Source organism: Sphaerodactylus townsendi, linkage group LG11 (genome assembly GCF_021028975.2).
Source record: "Sphaerodactylus townsendi isolate TG3544 linkage group LG11, MPM_Stown_v2.3, whole genome shotgun sequence".
NCBI classification, from domain to species: domain Eukaryota; kingdom Metazoa; phylum Chordata; class Lepidosauria; order Squamata; family Sphaerodactylidae; genus Sphaerodactylus; species Sphaerodactylus townsendi.
The window spans coordinates 74,395,474-74,421,145 of record NC_059435.1 but is presented as its reverse complement, the minus strand read 5'-3'; the positions used below and the strand labels follow the sequence as shown (position 1 = coordinate 74,421,145).

Sequence of the window (25,672 nt, the reverse complement as noted above, 5' to 3'; positions counted from 1 at the left end):
TTTGATTGACTGTGTGAATTAAAATAATGTATCGGCGAGGCTGTGTCCGTTTTATTCTTTCTCTTCCCCCCTCTTTCCCAGCGTACCTTTAAAAAATGGCACCTCTCGTCCCCTGCCCTTTGGCTTGCTTTGTGAACAGCTCCACCGCCCACGACCACCGTTTTGTAGTTGTGTGGCACAGGTTCAAAACGGTTGAGTACTTCTGGCTTACCAGGAGACCTTTCACTCTTACCTTTTGATGACCACAGCCAGACATGCGCCATCGTGTCCTCCTCTGAATGTCTCTTTCACTCCCTTTTCTTGGCCACAGGTAAATGTCAGCGACCTGCAGCGTAAACAGAACGAGATGTGGTACATCCGTCTCCACGCGATAGTCCACCTGGCGGCCATTGCCGCCGTGGATGTCTTTTTCCACTTCTTCTATATCCTGACCATTCCTTCGGACATGAAGTTTGTGAACCGCCTCTCCGACTGGGCCTTGGGTAAGCAGCGCTCTCTGGATGCGAGCGCACATCACTTGTTTTCCCTCCCCGCGATTTTATTCCGAGATTGCTTTCATGAGCCAGCGTGTTGCAGTGGTTAAGAGCACAGGCACTTTAATCTGGGGAAGTAGGTTTGATTCTCCGCCCTGACACTTGAGCTGTGGAGACTTATCTGGTGAAGTTGTTTAGCTTGCGTACTCCAACACACGCCAGCTGGGTGACCTTGGTCTAATCACAGTTCTTTGGAGCTCTCTCAGCCCCACCCACCTCACAGGGTGATTGTTGTGGGGAGGGGGGAAGGGACAGGAGATTGTCAGCCCCTTTGAGTCTCCTTACAGGAAAGAAAGGGGGAATATCAATCCAAATTCTGCTGCTGCTGCTTCATAAGAGATACTTGTGTATGGTTCAGGTCATTTGGAAGACAGCATGCAAACCTATATAACTGAACAAATGCTAGTGTTTGGATGAGAGGCTCCCTGAATTGCTCATAAGAACATAAGAAAGAGCCTGCTGGATCAGACCGGAGTCCATCTAGTCCAGCACTCTGCTACTTGCAGTGGCCCACCAGGTGCCTTTGGGAGCTCACATGCAGGAGGTGAAAGCAATGGCCTTCTGCTGCTGCTGCTCCCAAGCACCTGGTCTGCTAAAGCATTTGCAACCTCAGATCAAGAAGGATCAAGATTGGTAGCCATAAATTGACTTCTCCTCCATAAATCTGTCCAAGTCCCTTTTAAAGCCATTCAGGTTAGTGGCCATCACCACCTCCTGTGGCAGCATCTTCCAAACACCAATCACACGTTGCGTGTTTCCTTTTATTAGTCCTAATTCTTCCCCCCAGCATTTTCAATGAATGCCCCCTGGTTCTAGTATTGTGAGAAAGAGAGAAAAATTTCTCTCTGTCGACATTTTCTACCCCATGCATAATTTTATAACTTCAATCATATCCCCGCTCAGACGTCTCCTCTCCAAACTAAAGAGTCCCAAACGCTGCAGCCTCTCCTCATAGGGAAGGTGCTCCAGTCCCTCAATCATCCTCGTTGCCCTTCTCTGCACTTTTTCTATCTCTTCAATATCCTTTTTGAGATGTGGCGACCAGAACTGAACACAGGACTCCAAGTGCGGTCGCACCACGGCTTTATATAAGGGCATGACAATCCTTGCAGTTTTATTCTCAATTCCTCACCCTGGAATGTGAAATTCCTGGATATTTGAAGACTGTGCTTATAGAGTCCTCAAAGTTTGGTGCCTTACACAATTGTTAGTATACACAGAGGTTGAGCCATCTCTTGCCCCATCTCTTAGGAATCTAACCTCGATTGACACATCTTGTAAAACAATGTTTTGCTTTCCTCCCTGTAGTGGTTAAGAATGGTGGACTCTAATCAGGTTCAATTCCCTACTTCTCCGCATGAGTGGGGGACTCCGGTCTGGTGAACTGGATTCATTTCTCCACTCCTCCACCTGCAGCCTGCTGGGTGACCTTGGGCTAGTCACGGTTCTCTCTGAACTCTCTCAGACTCACTTGCTTCACAAGGTGTCTGTGGGGGGACATGAAGGGAAAGAAGTTTGTAAGCCACTTTGAGACTAGGGTGTTGTGGGTTTTCCGGATTGTATGGCCGTGTTCTAGCGGCATTCTCTCCTGACATTTGGCCTGCATCTGTGGCTGGCATCTTCAGAGGATCTGACGGTAGTAAAGCAAGTGGAGAATATATACCTGTGGAATGTACAGGGTTCCACAGAAGTGTGTGTGTGTGTGTGTTATTATTATTGGTAATGCGTGCGTGCGATGATGGCGATAGCGTGCGGAATCTAGCGTCTCGAATGGCGTGCGTGTGTGTAACCTCAGCTTGTGGGTTCTGTGGGGCAGAACTTGGAGGGAGTTTGCAACAACCAATTTTAAAAACAAGATGGTTTACTTTCTTAACATATAACATCAACATTTAACATCACGCTTCAAGGTCCTGTTCAGGTTGCATTTTCAAGTCCTTATATTTACAGTCTACTGATACTGCCAAGTCCAATTCTTCTTTGCAAGTGGGTTGGCTCCTGAAGACTCCAAGAGCTTGAAGGACAGGATTCAACATGATGAAGGTTTCCAGGAGAACTCTCACCCATTACAACCATAAAAAGAAACTCTTAACAAGGTGTTAAGGGCTTATACAAATCAAGGTCCGAGTCTGGTAGCCTCGTCTCCTCCAAACTACATGAGCTCTGCAGCCTTCTGCTGCTTTGAGTCTCCACCCCTTTCTGGGTCAACCCATTCTGAGCATGGGGATTACATATACTCCACTTGTAATATAAACTCTACTTGCTTTACTACCAACAGATCCTCTGAAGATGCCAGCCACAGATGCAGGCGAAATGTCAGGAGAAAATGCTACTGGAACACGCCCACACAACCCGGAAAACCCACAACTCCCTAATGATTCTGGCTGTGAAAGCCGTTGACAACACACTTTGAGTCTCCTTAAAAGTAGAGAAAAGAAGGGTGTGAAAACCAAATCTCTTCTTCTTCATCCGACAGCTGGCCTGGCTTATTCCAACCTGGTGTACGACTGGGTCAAAGCCGCAGTGATGTTTGGGGTCATCAACACCATCGCTCGGCTGGATCACCTGGACCCACCTCAGCCTCCAAAATGCATCACCATGCTCTACGTCTTTGCGGAAACGTGAGTGCCCACCCAAACGCCGGTAGGCTGCAAACAGTGTGGGCGGACGGAGCTCCTACTCCGGAGATACAACTGACTCTCCAACAAGGATGCTTTCACATCCTGCCTGTGAGCTCCCAAAGGCACCTGGTGGGCCACTGCGAGTAGCAGAGAGCTGGACTAGATGGACTCTGGTCTGATCCAGCAGGCTAGCTCTTATGTTCTTAAGGTGCCCAGAGGCACAATGACACCTGCCGCCACCTTTCCTGATGCCCATCAAGTGATCTGAGAAAGTGGGCGGGGCCAAGGAGGGCTTTTGCCCTTTGGAAGTTTGATTGGCTGCGCAGATTTGTTTTTTTTAAAAATTGTTTTCACAGCGGCTGCCACCACAGCACAAGGACCCTCGCTGTGCGAGTGAGGGTAAGATGTGCCAGCCGTTTGTGTTGGCTACACTTCCTGAGGCAGCCATTTTGCTGCTGCACCCATCCCATTGTGTCAGACCTTGGACTAGCCATACCCTCTCCGCCTAACCTACATCGCAGGGCTGTTGTGAGAATAAAAATAGAGGTCAGGAGAATTCTCTAAGCTACTTTGGGTCCCCACTGGGGAAAAAGATACGGTATAAATAATAAATAAAATAAATAAAAAATGTGAACAAAACTCTCCCAGTGGTGGGATCCAAAATTTTTAGTAACAGGTTCCCATGGTGGTGGGATTCAAACAGTGGTGTAGCGCCAATGGGACTGGGCGGGGCACGACGGGGGCGTGATCGGGCATTCTGGGGGCGGGGCATTGCTGGGTGAGGCTGTGGCAAGGAAACGAATGAACGCAAGCGCAGGCTGCCACGCACGCCGGTGCACCTCCTGCTAGACTGCTTCAAGTTCTGCGCGCTACTGCTGAGAGGAGGGGTGTAACTAAGGCAAAAATCCCGTGGCGAAATCACCAATTAGTAACCCCCTCTCGGCACACACCAATAATTAGTAACCTACTCTCGGGAACCTGTGAGAACCTGCTGGATCCCACCTCTGAACTCTCCATTTATCCTGGTCCCCTGTTTTATTTTTAAAGTGGAAGTGCGTCGGTCCTTTCTTACAAGGGAGCCAGGATCCAAGGCAGACTAATGAAAAGAAACTTATGATATATTTTTTTAATGTTCATCTTTGTTTTGCAGGCACTTTGACCGGGGAATTAATGACTGGCTTTGCAAGTAAGGCGGCTCTCAATGTTGCTTCTCTTTTCTTGGGGTCTCTGGGAGGTGTCTAAAGTTGGTCTGTGGAAAAGATGTTAGCAGGGTTGTATGTTCCTCCACCACAGAAGGCAACAAGGCGGACCTTCTTTGTTGTAGATGGCTCTGCCTGAGCCCTAGTGCCTACTGAGCCCTGCTTCCCCCAACCATTTGAAAGTTTGAAAATAAAAGTACATTTTGGCATTCAGTTTAATTACACAAAGTACCATGTCCGATAATGCACAAAATAATGGTTTTGAATAAGTCAGTGTGTAAAAATGAATGATAGTTCTCACATTCATTCGGGACTATGCTCTAATGCAGAAGCATTTTATTATTATTATTATTTTTAGCATTCAACCAGAATTTGGGTATACAAAAGCCCCATCCCGAAAGAGATATGCAAGGTGATTATTACACATGCATCAACATAAAGATCTAATAACTCAAGAGAGGCAGAGCTCAAACTAGCAACTCAACGAAATAATACCTAACATTAAGAACTCCAGCCCCCCATAAACTCTAAAATTATTAATTTAATTTAAAACAGCGAATGCTACATAAAATTGGCATCCCACAAACCCTTACTGAAAAATCCTGCATGTGAGCTCCCAAAGGCACCTGGTGGGCCACTGCAAGTAGCAGAGAGCTGGACTAGATGGACTCTGGTCTGATCCAGCTGGCTTGTTCTTATGTTCTTATGTTCTTATCCTCCTAACAAGGGAAGAGGGAAGAGGGGGGCACGGTGGGTCCCAAAGATGTAAAGCATAGGTGTCAAACTCGCGGCCCTTCAGTTGTTATGGACTACAGTTCCCATCATACCCTGCCAGTATCAGGCTGGCAGTGGATGATGGGAACTGTAGTCCATAACATCTGGAGGGCTGCGAAGTTTACAGCACAATGACCTCTTTCAAAAAGGGACCCCTCACAGGAGAACAGAGGGGGGCACAATTCAGCGACCGGTCTCTCCAATTTTCTTGACTGCATCTCAACTGACCACTACAGACTTGAATCAGAAGGCCTGGAAAACTAAATTTGCCATCAGTAATCCATAAATTTTGGATTCAGCAATCCAATAAATTCAGCAATTCAATAAATCTTGCACCAAGAAGGGTCACTGAGCATCTGCCCCCCAATGATGCCAACTGACAAACGCCCCCAACTGCACAGAATAGACTGTTTGAAATTAAGAACGAGTCGGCGGTTTGAGAGCTCAAAGAGTCTCAATTCAAGGGAAATCAGGAACGGTGAACAGGACCGCTCTGGTTTTTGAGCGTTTTGAGGGTCCCGGCAGCTCCGTTTCTCTTTCCCTTTTTCGGCTCCTAGGTACGTCTACGATTACATTGGTGAGAACCACAGCAACATCTTGAAGGAGCTGCTGGCTACGATCTCCACCTTCGCCGTCACCACCCTGTGGCTGGGGCCCTGCGAGATTGTGTACATCTGGTCCGTCTGCAACTGCTTCGGTCTCAATTTCGAGCTCTGGGTACAGAAGTTCTTCGAGCTGGAGACGTTCGCGAGGATAGAGGTGAGATGGGAGCTGTCAGGATGGGGTGAGTGTGGGGTCTGTCGTTGGGAGGTGGCCGCCGGCTGCTTCTGGCTTCCTGCCTGGGATGGGGATTTTCGCTTGTAGGTTATCTCTACTTGCCTGTGGGAAACTATGCTTTGTTTGTTCTGTATTGCTTTGAATATTGGCTTTGTTTATTCTGTATTGGCGGGAATGTGATAGGCCACTGTGTAAAATCTACTATCAGAGGTCTGAGGCTCTCAGACCTCGCATTGCCTGTATCCGACTATGATTGCCACCACAATAACGAACTGAGAACGGTTCAGTTCTGGTCGCCACATCTCAAAAAGGATATCGAAGAGATAGAAAAAGTGCAGAGAAGGGCAACGAGGATGATTGAGGGACTGGAGCACCTTCCTTATGAGGAGAGGCTGCAGCGTTTGGGACTCTTTAGTTTGGAGAGGAGACATCTGAGGGGGAATATGATTGAAGTCTATAAAATTATGCATGGGGTAGAAAATGTGGACAGAGAGAAATTTTTCTCTCTTTCTCACCATACTAGAACCAGGGGGCATCCATTGAAATGCTGGGGGGAAGAATTAGGACTAATAAAAGGCGGCTTCTTCACATAGCGTGTGATTGGTGTTTGGAAGATGCTTGCCACAGGAGGTGGTGATGGCCACTAACCTGGATAGCTTTAAAAAGGGCTTGGACGGATTTATGGAGGAGAAGTCGATCTATGGCTCCCAATCTTGATCCTCCTTGATCTCAGATTGCAAATGCCTTAGCAGACCAGGTGCTCGGGAGCAGCAACAGCAGCAGCAGGCCATTGCTTTCACCTCCTGCAGGTGAGCTCCCAAAGGCACCTGGTGGGCCACTGCGAGTAGCAGAGAGCTGGACTAGATGGACTCTGGTCTGATCCAGCAGGCTAGTTCTTATGTTCTTATGTTACTTTGGCCTGGACTTTGCTAGTTCATTACATTATGCGAGGTCCCCGCTACGCACATTTGGTCTTGCGGGATCCTCTGGGCATTCAAGATAAGGGGTCTCCCTGGAACAGTAGGGCAACGGCAGGCAGATTCTTCCTGACCATAGATGTCGAGGGGAAGGGAGGGAAATAAAATGCCTCCTGGCTGGCCATTCATGCAGGAATGGCTGCAAACCGGGATTTTGCAAAAGTATCACTGCTTTAGTGATTTTCAAAAGTCCTAGATTCGGGGAAATAAAATGGGGAAGACTCGTTTTGGGGGCAGGACCTGTGTGAAGTCCCCCTTCCAATGGTTTATATCATAGGTGTCAAATTCACGGCCCTCCAGATGTTATGGACTACAGTTCCCATAATCCCCTGCCAGCATGATGCTGTTATGGACTACAGTTCCCATAACCCCCTGCCAGCATGATGCTGTTATGGACTACAGTTCCCATAACCCCCTGCCAGCATGATGCTGTTATGGACTACAGTTCCCATAATCCCCTGCCAGCATGATGCTGTTATGGACTACAGTTCCCATAATCCCCTGCCAGCATGATGCTGTTATGGACTACAGTTCCCATAATCCCCTGCCAGCATGATGCTGTTATGGACTACAGTTCCCATAATCCCCTGCCAGCATGATGCTGTTATGGACTACAGTTCCCATAATCCCCTGCCAGCATGATGCTGGCAGGGGATTATGGGAACTGTAGTCCATAACATCTGGAGGGCCGCGAATTTGACACCTGTGGTTTATATAGTGTCCTATACCAGTTATATTTGCCCTGTGTGGAATCAACCTTAGAGACCCACAAGAATTTGGGGGGTGGGAGCTTTGGGGACAAAACACTGAGTCTCAGAAGCCATAACCCCTTGTCGGTCTGTAAAGCATTACTGGACTCGAATCTAGCCGTTTCCATGTGACTTGTTGCCCAACAGAATGAGGCTGGGGCTATCAAAAAGTTTTGAAAATTAGAACAATTAGAAAACAAATGGTCTCCTCCTCCTCTCTCGAGCACCCATCTGTGTTTCTTTCCTGAGCAGGCCAAGATGCCGGAAGCCATGTCCCGGCGGATAAGAGGCTTCTTTGGAGCAGCCAATTTTTGGGCTATCGTTCTCTACAACATTCTTGCCCTCAACAGCTTGGATTTTGCAATCGTTGTTGCTCGGAGAATTCTCCTAATAGGTAAACTTCCCTCCAGCAGATAAGGGATTCAAAAGCCTTCTTCATTTTTACCTGTCCCACGGCGTCCTTGATTTCCACTTGCCACCTCGTATCTTACTCTTAGCCTACTTTGTAGCTATCGTTTTATGAGAGCCGGTGTGATGTAGTGGTTAAGAGCAGGTGGATTCTAATCTGGAGAACCAGGTTTGATTCCCCACTCCTCAGCCTCAGTGGCAGAGGCTTATCTGGTGAACCAGATGCGTTTCTGCTCTCCTACATACCTGCTGTGTGACCTTGGGGTAGTCACAGATCTTTCTGAACTCTCTCAGCCCCACCTACCTCACAAGGTGTCTGTTGTGGGGAGAGGAAGGGAAAGGATCTTGTAAGCCACATTGAGTCTCCTTACATGAGAAAAAAGTGGGATATAAATCCAAACTACTACTACTACTACTACTACTACTACTACTACTACTACTACTACTACTACTACTACAGAGCCCCTTGGGGATGGGGCGGTATAAAAGTGTAAACAATAAAATAAATAAATAAATAAATAAATAAATAAATACTACTACTACTACTACTACTACTACTACTACTACTACTACTACTACTACTAATACTACTACTACTCTTCCCCTCATTCCTCCAAGATGCTCAGGATAGCATGACTGGGTCTCCTCTAGATTGCCAGCTGGGAGCATTGGGGGAGGCAGAGACTTGTGGGAAATAATATCATGGAACTGGCAATTCTCTAGCAATTTTACCAATCTCTATGGTAAAAAGCCATAGAGATTGGGCAAATTCTTAGAGCATTGCAGACACTATGATATCGCTCTATTGAGCGATGCAGCTGAAGTTTGTAGGCAAGACTCTGCCCACCATAGTGGGAAACCAGGTAACTTCATTCTCCCCTTCTATATTTGATCCTCACAGCAACTTTGTGAGGTGGGGAGTAAGACTGTCCTGGGCCGAAGCTCATCCTGTCCCTGAGAGACAATAAATGACCCACAGTCTCCCAAGCCCTACCTGATAGTTCTGTACATTTTGGGTTCTCTGCAAAAAGGGAATAATTGTTTAACCAAATCTCTTTCAAGAGCTGCTCGTTCCTCAGTCAGAGTTATCTGGTTGTGGCCAGCTTTGCGATCTCTTGCCGTGCGCTGAGGCCCGATTGACTGTATTGCCTTCCCTCTCCATCTCAGGTTTCCCCCTCAGCACCTTGTCCATCTGGTTCATCACTTACTGCGGCGTGCAGCTGATCAAGGAGAGGGAGAGGCTGCTGGCCATCCTCGAGGAGAAGGAAGCGAAGGAAAAGAGAGAATGACGGAGGGCGGGAAGCCTGCTTCCAAAACGGCCGCCAACGCTCCGTGGCTAACTGGCTAACCGGCCGGGCAAAGCTAAAGCCCTTGAGTATTCCGTCCCCTGCCACGAAACCGTTCTCCAGCCCTGTACAAACTCACCTGTTTAATAATACCTTTTCCTGTTTAAATAAAGAGAAATATTTTCTATAAGATACGCCACCCATACCAAAGTTTTCACCACAAAACTCTGTCGCACGTGTCTGTGTTTCTGTTTCGCGCTGCATGTGGCCGTCGGTTGCTAACTTCCGAGGGGATCTACAGACAACCCAGAAATTGATCTCTCTAGGGTCGAGATTAGTTGTCATTCCAGGACATCTCCAAGTCCTGACTTTGTCAATCTAGAAGTCAAATTGGAAGCCAGTCAGGGTCGATAAAAACCTGAATGGTTCTTCAAAGCAGATGACGAGGTCGAATCCCCACTACCGTCTTAGCCAGGTTTCAGAACACAAACGACCTCAAACCTGGTTAGTTTGTGTTCTGAAACCTGGCTAAGACAGTAGTGGGGATTCGACTGGGGAGGTTGTCCCTCAAACCTGGTTAGTTTGTGTTCTGAAACCTGGCTAAGACGGTAGTGGAGATTTGACCATAGTCCCTTTCCGCACGTTGCTTATGATGTTTCTACGACGTTTTCGATCCCTTCCTTTACTACGATGTTTGTTCACAATCTCCTCCTCCAAACATTTCATTGCCGTTTGCCAATCTGTTTAATCACTTCATTGGGGTTGTGGTGCAAAAATCTCAACACAGGAGTGTGGACAACAGCCATTTAAAAAAAGTTTTAAGTATGATTGACTGGTGCAGGAAGCCGGCACAGAAACATTTCAGTGAAAAGACTCATGATAAAAAGCTTTTCAAAAACCCATAGGAAAAGGAAAAGGAAACGTTTCCAGCAGCAAATGGGGAGAATTAAGTGCAGAACACCTTGGAGGAAATTATTCATTGATGTTCCAGAATTTTTTTTAAACAACTTGTTTTCAGTTCTGGTTGCCACATCTCAAAAAGGATATTGAAGAGATAGAAAAAAGTGCAGAGAAGGGCAACGAGGATGATTGAGGGACTGGAGCACCTTCCCTATGAGGAGAGGCTGCAGCGTTTGGGACTCTTTAGTTTAGAGAGGAGATGTCTGAGGGGGGATATGATTGAAGTCTATAAAATGATGCATGGGGTAGAAAATGTTGACAGAGAGAAATTTTTCTCTCTTTCTCACCATACTAGAACCAGGGGGCATTCATTGAAAATGCTGGGGGGAAGAATTAGGACTAATAAAAGGAAACACTTCTTCACGCAACGTGTGATTGGTGTTTGGAAGATGCTGCCACAGGAGGCGGTGATGGCCACTAACCTGGATAGCTTTAAAAAGGGCTTGGACAGATTTATGGAGAAGTCGATTTATGGCTACCAATCTTGATCCTCTTTGATCTGAGATTGCAAATGCCTTAACAGACCAGGTGATCGGGAGCAACAGCCGCAGAAGGCCATTGCTTTCACCTCCTGCATGTGAGCTCCCAAAGGCACCTGGTGGGCTACTGCGAGTAGCAGAGTGCTGAACTAGGTGGACTCTGGTCTGATCCAGCTGGCTTGCTCTTATGTTCTTATGTTCTTCTGAAAAGGCCATGGTCAGGGTCGACCAAGTGATAAAACCTTCTCTGTTTCAAATGCAAGGAGAGTTCCCGGCCCTCAGGATACCAAATCCTGCTGCTTGCTTACCTGAGAACAATCTGGAACAAGCTGAGAACAATCTGGAACAAGCTGAGAACAATCTGGAACAAGCTGAGAACAATCTGGAAACGTTACCAAAGCAAATTTCATAGCCCATCTTCATAGTGACAGTCATATTGGAGATGTCAACAGTCACCCCTTGGCCGGATCTTCTGTGTGACTTGGGTTATGCAGCATTCCCATAAGAACAAATGTATCATTCGCTACCTACTTAGCCCAGTCGGTTCATTCCATGATGCATCCGTGAGACAGCTGAATTCCGCACGCCGTTTCTGGGGGACTGACGCATTTCGTTCCCTCACAAAGAGTCTAAATTTAAACAGGCAGCTGGGCCTGCTGGAATTTTGCAGAAGGGTCTAAACTTAGACGCCAATGAAGCGAGCGATCCACTGAAGAGGCTAAAGAGGAGAGAAGACGAGTGAGGTTTCTGTTTCAGACGGTTCAGGACTCTCCTGGACCACAGTCTCAATTTGAAGTTAGCGTGACTAAAGGTTGACCCGACGTTAGCACTGAGCGAGGCTCAAGAGTTTGGGAAATGGTGGCATATCCAACGTGAAATCTCTCTAAAAACGAAGAAGAAGAAGAAGAAGAAGAAGAAGAAGAAGAAGAAGAAGAAGGAGGAGGAGGAGGAGGAGGAGGAGGAGGAGGAGGAGGAGGAGGAGGAGGAGGAGTTTGGATTTATATCCCCCCTTTCTCTCCTGCAGGAGACTCAAAGGGGCTGACAATCTCCTTGCCCTTCCCCCCCAATAACAAACACCCTGTGAGGTAGGTGGGGCTGAGAGAGCTCTGAGAAGCTGTGACTAGCCCAAGGTCACCCAGCTGGCGTGTGTGGGAGTGCCCAGGCTAATCTGAATTCCCCAGATAAGACTCCACAGCTCAGGTGGCAGAGCTGGGAATCAAACCCGGTTTCTCCAGATTAGATACACGAGCTCTTAACCTCCTACGCCACTGCTGCTCCATGTTTTGTTGGCATATAAATCACAAGTAATTCCTGAGGGGCATTTTGGTTGTAAATAATAGAGGGCTTCAGAATGGTCAGTTCACATGCTGGAGTTCATCCTGGCGTGGATTTGCCAAACTTCAGGACAAACCCAGAGATCTCCCAAGAAAACACAATGGATCTCCAGCCCAGGAATGTAGCTTTATAAAACAGAGCCCGGAGTTAACCCGGGGCACCCAGCCCCTGTTCTCCACGTGGAGCTCAGGAGTGGGGCCATCCAAAAATTTTAGTAACAGGTTCCCATGGTGGGATTCAAACAGTGGCATAGCGCCAATGGGGCTGAGCGGGGCACAACGGGGGCGTGGTCAGGCATTCCGGGGGCAGGGCATTAATAATTTCTCTGTTACTGTAAAAAACTCTTACCGTAAAAAACAAGTTCCTAATTTCCAGCTGGTATCTTTCTGTCCATAATTTAAGCTCATTATGGCCTATCGTCTACTGCCAACAGAAACAACTACTTCTCCTCTAATTGACTGCCTGTCAAATACTTAATACTTTCAAATACTTAATTTTGTTTCTAGAAATCAAAAGAAGGATGCTTTCCTTAAACAAGGAACTTTACCATATTTCTAAAACATAATTATCCCGTTTTCTACCTACGCTAACCAGCCACATAGGAAACAACAGGGCTTTATGATTTTTGGACCTAATGGAATGTCTAATGGAAAAGTAGACCCAATTAGTAACCCCCTCTCAGCACACACAAATAATTAGTAACCCACTCTCGGGAACTGGTGAGAACTTGCTGGATCCCACCTCTGGGCCAGTCGCCTCGTCCTGCCTCTGATCTCCATATGGAGATTGGGGGAAGGCAGGTTCATTTGATGCTGGCCTTCGCTCAATGCCAGTTGTGCACAGTGTGTTTCAATCGATAGCTGTTCAGACATATGGCTACAATGAAACCTCGGGGTCTCAGAGGCCACGCACCCCGGCCCAGCTGTTGACACCAGACAGCAATGAGAAAACGTCAAGGGTTTCCCAGCGTCATGGTGCAAAAGAAAAGACACGATGCCAGATAAGCTTCCGGTTGTTACAGCTGGGCTTTTCTTATATTAGTAGGAAAAGTATTAGAAAATAAGCCAAAATAGCAGCCCAAATAGCCCATGTTTCTCAATTACAGAATAAAAATTCGCATCGTGGCATGGCGTAGTGCATAGATGTCAAACTCGCGCCCCTCCAGATGTTATGGACTATAGTTCCCTTCACCCCCTGCCGGCATCATGCTGGCAGGGGATGATGGGAACTGTAGTCCATAACATCTGGAGGGCCACAAGTTTGAGACCTGTGGCGTAGTGGTTAAGAGCGGCAGACTCTAATCTGGAGGACCAGGTATGATCCCCCACTCCACCATGCACAAGTGGCATGCTGTTATGTGGTGAACTGGGTTTGTTTCTCCACTCCTACACGTGAAGCCTGCTGGGTGACTTTGGGCCAGGCCCAGTTCTCTTAGAACTCTCTCAGCCCCACCCACCTCACAAGGGGTCTGTTCAGTGGTGGGATCCAAAAATTTTAGTAACAGGTTCCCCTGGTGGTGGGATTCAAACTGTGGCGTAGCGCCAATGGGCTGGGCGGGGCACAACGGGGGGGTGGCCGGGCATTCCAGGGGCAGGGCGTTCCTGGGCGGGGCTGTGGCAAGGACGCAGCCACTGCGCCGGGCCTTAGGTGGGAAACAAATGCACACAGGCACAGGCTGCCACGCACGCCGGTGCACCTCCTGCTAGACTGCTTCCAGTTCTGCGCGCTACTGCTGAGAGGAGGGGCATAACTAAGGCAAAAATCACGTGGCAAAATCACCAGTTAGTCACCCCCTCTCGGCACACACAAATAATGAGTAACCTACTCTCAGGAACCTGTGAGAACCTGCTGGATCCCACCTCTGGGTCTGTTGTGGGGAGAGGAAGGGAAAGGAGTTTGTAAGCCACTTTGAGACTCCTTGAAATCAATAATAAGTGGTGTGTAAATCCAAACTCTTCCTCTTCTTCTCCTTCTCCTCCTTCACCACAGTGGAAAAAGGAGCATCATGACTGCCATTCTCAAAAATAATATAACATTAACCCCAGTAATATTTTATCAAATTTTTTTGTAATTACACCCATTTTCTTTTCTAATCTCTGAAACTGTGCATGTGATCCTTACCCGGTCAACAGCCGTAACAGCCTCACTGAGGACCGGCCCTTCTGAGAGATTAAAGAGTCGGTCAAAATGTTAAGTCCCCTTGGAAAGGGGCAAACTAATACAGATGGGAAAATATAATCCGCAGGAGCAGAGGGGATTAAACAGCATAGCTTGGAGAAGCTTCTCTAACCCTTTATTCGCAGGAAAAGGCATGCTAAGTACAGATTGGATTATACGAATTTGCAGCCGCATCTCCTCAGCCACGACACCTGTAAATGGAGGAACTCAGAAGCAATCCACCCTGAAAAAAATCCTAGTTCTGGGATTGGAACAAGACGATATTAATCGGGGGAGAAGGGGCAGTGGTGGGATCCAAACATTTTAGTAACAGGTTCCCATGGTGGTGGGATTCAAACTGTGGCGTAGTGCCAATGGGCTGGGCGGGACGCAATGGGGGCGTGGTCGGGCATTCTGGGGGCGGGGCATTCCTGGGCGGGGCTGTGGCAAGGACGCAGACGCTGCGCCGGTCCTTGGGCGGGAAATGAATGCACGCAGGTACAGGCTGCCACGCACGCCGGTGCACCTCCTGCTAGACTGCTTCAAGTTCTGCGCACTACTGCTGAGAGGAGGGGCGTAACTAAGGCAAAAATCACGTGGCAAAATCACCAATTTGTAACCCCTTCTTGGCACACACAAAAAATTAGTAACCTACTCTCGGGAACCTGTGAGAACCTGCTGGATCCCACCTCTGAGAAGGGGGAAGGTGCACGGAGTTGCACACCTTGCAACATGCACATGCCCTTTCTAAGAGCCAAGTTTCCAATTGAGAAAGTGACCACTCGCTTTTCATCCATTCAACCTGTAACGACCCCATCTGCCAATTCCGAATTGGAGTCTCGAACCAGTAGCCACAACGCCCGAGTGTTTGAACTCATCTTCAAGAAACAAATGTAAATAAACAAAGATTCTGTTGAACGAGAATGCCGAAATGTATCTTAAAGAGAGCCAGATTTAGGTCCACTAGTTAAGGGCTCACTGTGGTTGCCAGCCTCGGGGGGGGGGGGCTGGAGATCTCAGCCTCTAGGTGGGGCCTGGAGATGACCACTGACCCTCAGACTACAGAGATCCATTCCCCCAGAGGAAATGGCCACTCAAAAGGATGGGTTCTATGGTACTATACCAAGGTTAGGTTCTGTCCCCTGCCCAAACTCCACCATCCACAGCTACCGTTTCCCCGAATATAAGACATCCCTGAAAAATAAGGCGTAGTAGAGGTTTTGTTTGGAAGCATGTCTGACGAACAGAACACAGAAAAATAAGACATCCCCTGGAAATAAGACATAGCACATCTTTGGGAGCGAAAATTAACATAAGACACTGTCTTATTTTCGGGGAAACACGGTACCTCCCCAAATCTCCAGGAGGAGGAGGAGGAGACAAGGGCCCTTTCCCCACTTACCTTAAGCCCCACGCTACTCTCCTAAAGTAGTGTGGGGTCCAGCTGCCCTCCCCACTTCAGGGGCGGCGAGAATGCAGCCGCCCCGACACTGCCACTCTCGCGCCCCCTCAGCGCACGTAATTCCTGGTGCCTTTTCAAATGGTGCCTTTTGATGACCCCGCGCAGGAAGCGCTAGGTGATGAAACAGGGGGGGCATCGCCAGGAGTGCCTTGCCCTTAGCAACCCCTCACGAGCAAGAAGAGTAGCAGAAGTGGAGAGAAAAGAGGGCCAAGGAGGAGGGGGAGGAATTTGGATTTAAACCCCACCTTTCTCTCCTGTAAGGAGTCTCAAGGTGGCTTCCCTTCCCCTCCCCTCCCCACAACAGACACCTGGTGAGGCAAGTGGGGCTGGGAGCAGAGAGGACTGTGGAGGGCCCAAGGTCACCCAGCAAACTTCATGTGTAGGAGCGAGGAAACAAATCCAGTTCACCAGATAAGAGTCCACCTGCTCTTAACCACTGCACAACACTGCCTTTGTCAGTGTTCCACCTGGGAAGGGGGGAAACCCAAGACAGAAAAAATTGGGCACATTGACCTTCCATTTGAGGCACCATCTACACACTGCAACGACCTTATGTCTGCTGCATGCTACATTTTGCTCGAGCTGTGTACTGGTTCCGACTCTGCTCAACCTGCACGTTCAGAAACTTTTCTCTTGCCCAAGACTCCAACCGTCTGCAAAGCATGCTTCTCACGCAGACACCAAACGTTATAACAGTCTCCCCTGGAACTGCCCGCCACTTGACAAAGTGCTCACAAAACCATACATGCCTGTGATAATAAAATATGACCCAGACTGTCTCTGGGCCGTGTGAGAATCAGGGGCTTTGGAAACACTGATTCCCTTCTGTCGCAAGGAACGTCCAATGTGCGCTCTTCATTATTCATTCAGCAATATATTTTTAGCATGTTAAGCCTTGCCCTGGATTTAGAAGAGGGGAGCAAAGATGTACGCTGCCGACAAGCCCTGCCCGAGACTGATCGCAGGGACAACTTTGTTCGATTCACACCCAAACATACGCTTTTTGCTGACACCGTTCCTTAGGCGCTCGGTCACCAGTCTTTTTTTAAGAAGGGCCCCTCTGGGAAAAGACAGCTTCGTAGTGAATCAGGAAAGCTTGGGCCGGGGATCTAGAATAACCCATACAGCTGTTACTGAGCTTCCTTGTGTCCTTTCCCCCCACCGTCCCTCCCCGACGGGCCAGTGTGTCATATTAAAAACCGATCAGCTTACACACATGCTCCGGAATGGTTTCCCTAAGCTCTGTAACCGTGTAGCTATATATAAAAACCCTCTCTTGCAGTGGAGAATCGACCAGAGCCATCTGTGACACCGGCCAGACCTCTGTCTTATTTGTGCTCCTTTTAAAAGCGAGAGGATCTCGTACGGGCTGGAAGAGAGCGAAGGACTCGCTGACGTCCACCATGGCTTTGCCTTTTGACCAAGCCGAAGAGTTACGCCTCTACCAGCAAACTCTCCTCCAGGACGGCATCAAAGATTTGCTGGATCACGGCAAGTTCCTCGACTGCGTCTTGAAAGTCAAGGGGAAGGAGTTCCCGTGCCACCGGCTGGTGCTGGCCGCGTGTAGCCCTTATTTCAGGGCCATGTTCCTCTCGGACACAGAAGAAAGCAAGAAGAAGGAAGTCAGCTTGGAGGACATTGACCCCGAAGTCATGGGCAAGATCCTCCACTACATCTACACATCGGAGCTGGAGATCACGGAGCAAAACGTCCAGGATATTTTCTCCGTGGCCAACATGTTTCAGATCCCGTCCATTTTTACTGTCTGTGTCTCCTTCCTTCAGAAGAGACTTTGCCTCAGCAACTGTCTGGCCATTTTCAGACTTGGTCTGATGTTGGATTGTGCCCGTCTGGCGGTGGCCGCCCGGGATTTTATCTGCCACCACTTTGCCCTGCTTTCCCGAGACGAAGAGTTCTTCCAGTTCTCCGCTGATGAGCTCATTGCCGTCATCTCCAGCGATTCCCTCAACGTTGAGAAGGAGGAGTCTGTCTTCGAGGTGGTGATGAAGTGGGCCGCAGCCAAGGATCACGAGAACCGGGTGAAGGCCCTTCCGGTGGTCTTCGAGAGCATCCGCTTCCGTCTCGTGGACAAGGACTACTTCAAGAATAAGGTGGAGAAGCATGCCTTAGTCAAGGCAAGCCCCGAACTTCTCAAGAAGATCCAGATGGTGAAGGATGCTCACGAGGGGAAATTCGCAGTGGTGAAAAAGACAACTGTGAAGAAAAAGGTGGAGAAAAAACCAGAGGGCGTCGTAAATGGAGGTGTCGAGGAGGGAGAGGACAAAGAGGAAGAAGAGGCCCTTCCAGGGATCTTAAATGATACAATGCGTTTTGGGATGTTCCTTCAAGACCTCATTTTCATGATCAGCGATTCGGGGGCAGTGGCCTATGATCCACAGGCCAACGAGTGCTATTTTGCCTCCATCTCCGCACAGATCCCAAAGAATCACGTCAGTTTGGTCACCCGTGAGAACCAGGTTTTCATAGCAGGCGGACTTTACTTCAATGAGGACAATAAAGAGGATCCCATGAACTCCTATTTCCTGCAGGTATTGGGTACATTTTCGGGCCGGGAGCTGGAAACGACATTCGGTTTGTGACTTCAGGGCAGATGGACGAACACGCTGTTATTTGGATCAGAGAGGCAGCCTAATTTTATTTGGGATTGGGTTGGGTATGGGTTCAGGCAGTGGTGGGATCCAAAAAATTTAGTAACAGGTTCCCATGGTGGTGGGATTCAAACTGTGACGTAGCGCCAATGGGGCTGGGCAGGGCACGACGGGGGCATGGCCAGGCATTCTGGGGGCGGGGCATTCCTGGGTGGGGCTGTGGCAAGGACGCAGCCGCTGTGCCGGTCCTTGGGCGGGAGCAGCTTGAGCAGCATGCAGAGCGCCCATGAGCTGCCATGCCGGTGCACCTCCTGCTAAGACTTCGCCTTCAAGGATTCTGCGGCGGCGCTACTGCTGAGGAGGAGTATTGAAACTCAGCCTTGCTTGGGCAAAAATCACGTGGCAAAATCACCAATTAGTAACCCCCTTCGGCACACACAAATAATTAGTAACCTACTCTCGGGAACCTGTGAGAACCTGCTGGATCCCACCTCTGGGTTCAGGTCATTTCTGATTCAAACTGGCTTGATTCCATTTCAGGTGTGTGTGTTGGCTAGGGATTCCATACTTGTGTGGGAGGGGGATCCCCCACCCCTGCTTTCACAACTGACATAGTCTAGCTCCAGGAACCACCAGAAACTCTATGGTTTCTTAGATTCCCACTGTGATTCTATGTCATGATTGGGGTTTTTTAACCGGAAGTGACGTAGCTTTGCAGTTCTACCCATGTCCCTACCCACAACCCTCCGCTTAGTTGCCTGGCACTATCTAGCAACCTTGGAGTTGGCAGTGCTACCTATACATCGGAAAGGCAATTGTTGTAGTTGCTGTTGTTTTAAGAATATAAGAACTGTCTTGGAGGAATCAAACTAAGAATTCCTCCATCTAGATATCCCTGAGAAATTGGAGGAATCAAACTAAGAATTCCTCCATCTAGGTATCCCTGAGAAATTCACAAGCTATTTATGCTGGTGACAGTACCAATGCTCTATAGCAGCAATTCCCAACCAGGGTTCCGTGGTACCCTGGGGTGCCATGAGCATGTCCCGGGGGTACCGCGGCAACACTACCGCCCCCCTCACTTATGCGATGTCTCCCACCAGCCCCAGCCAGGATATGGAGCTGGCCCAGGGGGAAGGGCCTGCCGCAAGGTCAGCAGCCACTTCCCCCTGACCCCCACCCCCGTGCTTCCCTTCACCCTGGGCGGGGAAGGTCGGGGGGGTGGCAAGCAGGGGAACTGGGAGGGGAAGTGGGGGGATGGTGGGGTACCGTGAGATATGAAGAGTGACGTCGAAAAGGTTGGAAAACACTGCTCTATAGTTTGCCGGATTCCTAGAGCGACTCTTGCAGCAGCACAAAAAGCAAGGCTGCCAAATGTGGGTTGGAAAATTCCTGGCTGCTCTGGAAAGTGGAGTCTATGGCCTTATACCTATCCAACGTCCTTTCCCCTCCCCACAACCAACACCTTGTAAAGTAGGTGGGGCTGGGAGAATTTGGAGAGAACTGTGACTAGTCCAAGGTCACCCAGAAGGCTTCATGGGGAGGACCAGGGAATTGAACCCATTTCTCCATATTAGAGTCCACTACTGGCTCCAAACAGGTAAGAACTCAACAGAGTATAATGCCTCAGAGACCACCCTTCAAAGGTGCCATTTCCTCCAGGAGAACTGAACTTGGGGCCTTTCCCCACTTACCTTAAGCCCCGCACTACTCTCTTCAAGTAGCGTGGGGTCCTTGGGCACTCCCCACGACAAGGGCGGCCACAGCGAAGCCGCCCCGACGCTGCCGCGGTTGCGCCCCCCCAGCGTGCGGCATCCCTGGCGCTGGAGAAAACGGCGCCCGTTGATGACCCCGCACAGAGCGCGGGGTCGTGGGGACGCCCGTGCGCACACCAGGGATGCCGCGCGCTGAGAGAAGCGCGCGGCATAGGGGGGATCGCTTCGAGTGGGGAAAGGCCCTTGGTCACCTGGAGATCAGCTGTAGTTATCTTGGCCTCACTTAAAGATTGGTAAGTGGCACTTTGAACCTTCCCATTCCCCCAATAGGAGTCACCTGTTCAAAATCCCAAGGGACCAGCTGGGGAAACACCTGGAGATTTTGGGAAGGGAGCCTCAGGAAGGAGAAGTTTGAGGCGGGGAGGGAGTCCACCTTCCACAGTGGTCATTTTCTCCAGGTGAACTGATCACTGTCACCTGTTGTAATCTCAAGAGACCTCCAGCCGCTGCCTGGAGTTTGACAACCCAAACTTCCCCATGCTCCACCCCCAAATCACCAGAAATATCCCAACCCAGACTGAGCAGCCCTATGGAACATCTGTGCCTCTGCTCTCATGTCTCTGTGCACCCCGGAATGCTGTTTTTCCAGTGTCCCCATTAGAATGGTCAGCTCCAATTGGGAAATACCAGGTGGAGCTTGAGGAGGGTGGTGCTTGAGGAAGGGTGGGACCTCAATGGGGTATAATGCTAGAGGGTCCATGGCTGTTTCCACATGGTACAATTATACCGGGTTTGAACTGGGGTCCTACATACTGCGTCTAATTTATCCCTGTTTCTTCTTCCTCACGGCTCCCTGCTTCTTCTCAGGAGCAGAGTTAGGACCGGGAGGAAATGCTTCTGGTTTTTTTCTGCACGAGCACAGGACTCCTGTATTGACTTTGGAAGCTTCTCTGAGTGTGCCCAATGTCCCGCGTTCTGATTGGCTGTTGTTTTTGAGTGGCAGCTTGAATGAACGTCAAGCGGGGAGATCAGGCGACTGGGCGGGAAAAATAAACTGATTCTGCTCCCGATTGGTTTTTGCATGGTAGCAGGCACAAGCAGAGTCACACCGGGATTTTTTAAAAGAACCTCCAAACTGGCAATTTTTGAAAATCCTGCCCTAAGGTAAATATCGCGGGGCAACACTGGGGCAGGCCCACGTTAGCACTGCGAACCGGGTGGAATTCTTGGCTGCACAGAGATATTTTTCTTGCTCACCCTGGAACTTTTTGGCCGTGTGGAAACGGCCCACCTTACAAAGTGGCCGTTTTCTCCAGGGAAACTGATCTCTCACCTGGAGATCGGTTGTAATCCCAGGAGATCTCTAGCCACCTCGTAATGGTTTGGAAGACGACTAGGGGCAGAGGTTTCAAACCACCTTTGGAAGTCCCACTTGACAACCTGAGAGTGACCCATGGGGGTTCCTTTTGTGTGTGTGCTCTCGCTTGATATTTGTGCAGTGAGTGTTCTGTGTTTCTCCGCAGTACGACCACCTCGATTCGGACTGGCTGGGAATGCCTCCTCTGCCGTCGCCGCGGTGCCTGTTTGGCCTCGGTGAGGCCGAAAACTCCATCTTTGTGATAGGAGGGAAAGAGCTGAGGGAAGGAGAGCAGACGCTAGACTCGGTCATGTGCTACGATCGACTGTGAGTGCAAACCAGACTAAGACACAATAGAAACTGACTGGGGACCCTACGATATGGAAGCCGGAAGAGGAAATCTTGAGCTGACCCGTTAAGAAAGCTGCGTTGCTTCCATTTGGAAGCTCAAAATGGCGCATGCGGGGCTCCCAGCCAAGCTCTGGGCAGAACCAGCCTGGCTTTGTGAGGATTTCCACGTTGGGTTTCCACCTTCCAAGTGGGGTCTGGAGATCCCCTGAGGTTACCAATGATCCCCAGACTACAGAGATCAGTTCTCCTGGAGAAAATGGCTGCTATGGAGGGTGGAGTATATAGCATCATATGCCGGTGCAAAGCTCCACCCCCTACAAAGCTCTGCCTCCAAACGCCTAAGAATTTCCCAACCCAGAGTTGGCAACCCGGTTTCATGCACTAAACACCTAGGAACCAAAGGATTTCATCAGGATCCTTCTGGCCTGGTAGAATCTGAATAATAACTTCAGGGTCATCATGAACATTGGTATTAGATGCATAGAAAAACAGGACCTTTAAGGCAGAGCGAGAGTTCAGGCGTGTGCAGTAGACCCTTCAATGTGGTCCACAGTTTAAACACACATGAAAAACATATATTTTTTTAAAAAAAATTGCAGCTCAGAGTTGGCAGTTCTATGGAGTGGAGTCCCTTAGAACGTTCCGGATGTTTTACTGGTTTACCGATTCACCTCACAGACATCCGGAACGTTCTAAAGAAGTCCAGTCCATGGAACTCCCTTAGAACGTTCCGGATGTTTGTGAGGTGAATTGGTTTACCGATTCACCTCACAGATATCCGGAACGTTCTAAGGGAGTCCAGTCCATACAACTGCCAACTCTGAGCTGCAAAAATTATTTTTTAAAAATATGTTTTATTATTTTCTCAATTTTATAAAATGTCAAGAATACAAACAAAACCCCAGAAAATATAAAACATAAGATATAGGAAACTTACAAAACAAAACGTACAAAGCAAACAAGAAAAATCGAACAATAAATATAAGATACTGTATTTAAAGATTTTTTTTAATTGAGGGAGTCTTCCTTTCCCTTACTTAATTACCACCGCTTTACTAATAGTCAAATATATTAACCACCACCACAGTACATATTCACTCGTTGACTGGGGGAAGTCTGTTTCTGTTGGTGGAGGCACCTTGGGAGGGGGGAAAGAGCAGGGGAAAGAGCGGGAAAATGCCCGCTGTTGAATATAAGCCTGTTGTGTGGGATGCTGATGGTCCAGAGGTGGACAACGTAAGACATGAAAATTGTGGGCTTGCTGGTATGTTTTACGTGTTGCTTACATGTGCTGACAGACTGCCGTTCTTTCCCCGACAGATCTTTCAAATGGGGTGAAGCAGATCCCCTTCCCTACGCAGTCTACGGCCACAGCGTGGTATCCCACGATAACCTCATCTACATCATCGGAGGGAAAGGAAACGATAAGTAAGAGAGGCCACCGCAGTATCTTGCAATGCCTAATCTCATTCCCCCACAATGAACCTGCTAGGTGGGACATTGAAAAGCACACGGCTCTTCCCTGAACCTTGAGGAAGGGAGACCCAAGGGGTTGGCCAAACAGAAAGGCCAACATGGCGGTTACCCACAACAACCCACCTATGGCAGACATCCGGCCCACCAAAATCCCCAATTGTACCTGCATTAGCCGGGCAAGTATCTCACAGAGGTCATTTCCCCACTTACCTGGGTGAGTGGTTGCTGCGTGCTACTCTTAGTGCGCGTCATTTCTGACGTGTGCCCGGGCTTCCCCACGACCCCGCGGGGTCATCAAAAGGCGCCGTTTCAAAAGGCACCGGGAATGTCGTGCGCTGAGGGGGCGTGACAGCGTCAGCGTCGGGGCGGCTGGGTTGTCACCGCCCCTGTAATGGGGAGTGCTGGGCGACTACGCGCTACTTGGGGAGAGTAGCGCACAGCAAAAGGTAAGTGAGGAAACGCTCAGAGAGAACTGCCACCAGCCCAAGAACATAAGAGCGTCTCTGTTGGATCGGGTCGCTAGTCCACTGTTGTGTTTCCAACAGTGGGTTGTCATATGACGCATTTAAACCTAAAGAGCGGGAGAGCAAAAGAGAACAACCCTTGCCCACTTATTACGTCCCAACCTCTACAATTGGGGGCATTCTTCCTCCAGTGCTGGAGGAATCGCACATCACGGCTAATAACCAATAACAGACATATCCTCCATCGGCTTCTGCAGAATCCACGTAAACGAGTGGCTACCACCACATCTGTTTTCATTTATCCCATAGCAGGATCCAAATTGCAGCAAGCTAGACATTGAAGTCCCTAATAAATTTACTAAGTAACATTTTTAGAGTGCAAGTCTATTGCCTGTGCAGTAAAGACCTCTTGAATTTACTCAGATTTGCATAGTTTGCAGAAAGCCAGAAGAGTGGGAGTCTTTGGCCTGTTCTGCACAGCACAAATAAAACATCTCGAGGGCATAAAACGAAGCGTTTTAGGGAAGAACTCTGCACAACTCCCTCCCCCCAAGATGTCTGCAAGATGTTTTAGTTCCACTCAATTAGTTGTACTGAGAAAACACTAAAGTAGCGCCCCCCCCCCCCCCCGATGATGTCAAGACGTTTCCTGCTTGCTGTGCGGAGCTCAGGAAAAGTCTTATTTTTTCCCACTCCGTTTCAAAGCTCCCATTTTCTCTGCCGCTCATGCCTGCCATTTTCTGCAGGTTCAGGAAATCTCCGTGCCGCCAGCCGTTTCCTGAAGATTTCCCGCAGATGTTTCCTCGGCTTGACTCGCAGCCGCCCATCATTTTAGCATTGAAAGTTACGAATAAGCTTAGTTTTGCCTGGCGATTCTGCACACGTGTAGTTTTTCCTTTGTATTTTTTGTTTGCGACAAGATGCCTTCGAAGCTACGCAGACTCGATATGAGAACTGGCAATACGAGCAGAATTTGAGTCTGCGTTGCTTCGAAGACAGCGCTGAAGAAAAACCAAAAAGGGCAGGAAATGACAAGTGGGCAGAATCGCCGGGCAAATCTAAGGTTATTCGTGTGCTTTAAACGCAATGCAAGCAGAAGGAACATAGATTGGAGGCCATAAGCATGAAGGCTCATGTACAGGCAATTGTTGATTCTGCCCATTTGCACCTTAGCACCTGCGGAAGACACCTTGTGGCAGAGAGTCCCACACCTCCCATTGTGTGAAGATTCTAGAAGTGGGGTTGTGTTGCCAACTTCCTGGAGATCTCCTGGCATTACAGCTGATCTCCCTGGAGCAAATGGCTGCTTTGGAGGGCGGGCTCTATCCCCAAACTCCACCCTCCCCTGGCTCCACCCCTCCCAGGCCCCACCCTCAGAATCTCCAGGATTTTCCCAATCTACAGGTTGGCAACTGTTATTTCTGTGTCTTCACCGTTTCTATCCAACCTCTCTACCAACCAAGGTTCCAAAGCAGGAAGCAGTGAATCTTAGACAAACTAATGACCATTACCCCCCCCCCCAGCCCCCCCAAAACACTGAATTGCATAACTCCCTCTCCTGGGGCAGAGAGGAGATCTTTTAGCACTCCCACTCTAAGAATCCTCTCCCTCCTCCCTATGACTCTGTTGCAGAAAATGCCTAAACACTGTGAGTGTCTACAACTTCAACAAGTTTGAATGGAAGGAGTTGGCACCCATGAAGAACGCCCGTTCGCTCTTCGGGGCCACCATCCACAATGGCAAAATTTACGTGGCCGCGGGCGTGACTGACTCTGGCTTGACCAACTCTGTGGAAGTTTACAACATCGCAGCCGATCGGTAAGTGCCTCCTCTGCCTTGCCCTATAGGATCCGGCGGGAGGGTCTTTGTTCCCAGCTGTTCTAGAGGGCGTGCTAGATCAAAATGGCGGGAGGTGGTTTTCAGTTAAATCTTAGAAGAAGAAGAAGAAGAAGAAGAAGAAGAAGAAGAAGAAGAAGAAGTGATCGT

The 25,672-nt window shown here is 49.0% G+C and overlaps 2 protein-coding genes across 5 annotated transcripts in view; both read left to right on the top strand.

The window, feature by feature from the left end:
* Window positions 1–9,546, top strand: part of HHATL (hedgehog acyltransferase like) — a 34,000-nt gene extending 24,454 nt beyond the window's left edge. For all 4 annotated transcript variants that reach the window (XM_048510388.1, XM_048510389.1, XM_048510387.1 and 1 more), the window contains exons 7-12: window positions 311–482; window positions 3,007–3,151; window positions 4,302–4,337; window positions 5,682–5,883; window positions 7,880–8,021; window positions 9,203–9,546. In XM_048510388.1, the coding sequence (XP_048366345.1) occupies window positions 311–482; window positions 3,007–3,151; window positions 4,302–4,337; window positions 5,682–5,883; window positions 7,880–8,021; window positions 9,203–9,324 (819 nt within the window). In that variant the 3' untranslated portion in view covers window positions 9,325–9,546. The remainder of the gene's footprint in view (window positions 1–310; window positions 483–3,006; window positions 3,152–4,301; window positions 4,338–5,681; window positions 5,884–7,879; window positions 8,022–9,202) is intronic.
* Window positions 9,547–16,938: 7,392 nt separating this feature from the next.
* KLHL40 (kelch like family member 40) lies at window positions 16,939–25,525 on the top strand. Its single transcript, XM_048510343.1, has 4 exons — window positions 16,939–18,263; window positions 21,562–21,722; window positions 23,067–23,174; window positions 25,319–25,525. Exons 1-4 carry the CDS (start codon window positions 17,118–17,120, stop codon window positions 25,506–25,508), a joined length of 1,605 nt encoding a protein of 534 aa, XP_048366300.1. The 5' UTR covers window positions 16,939–17,117; the 3' UTR covers window positions 25,509–25,525.
* The last annotated feature ends 147 nt before the right edge of the window (window positions 25,526–25,672 follow it).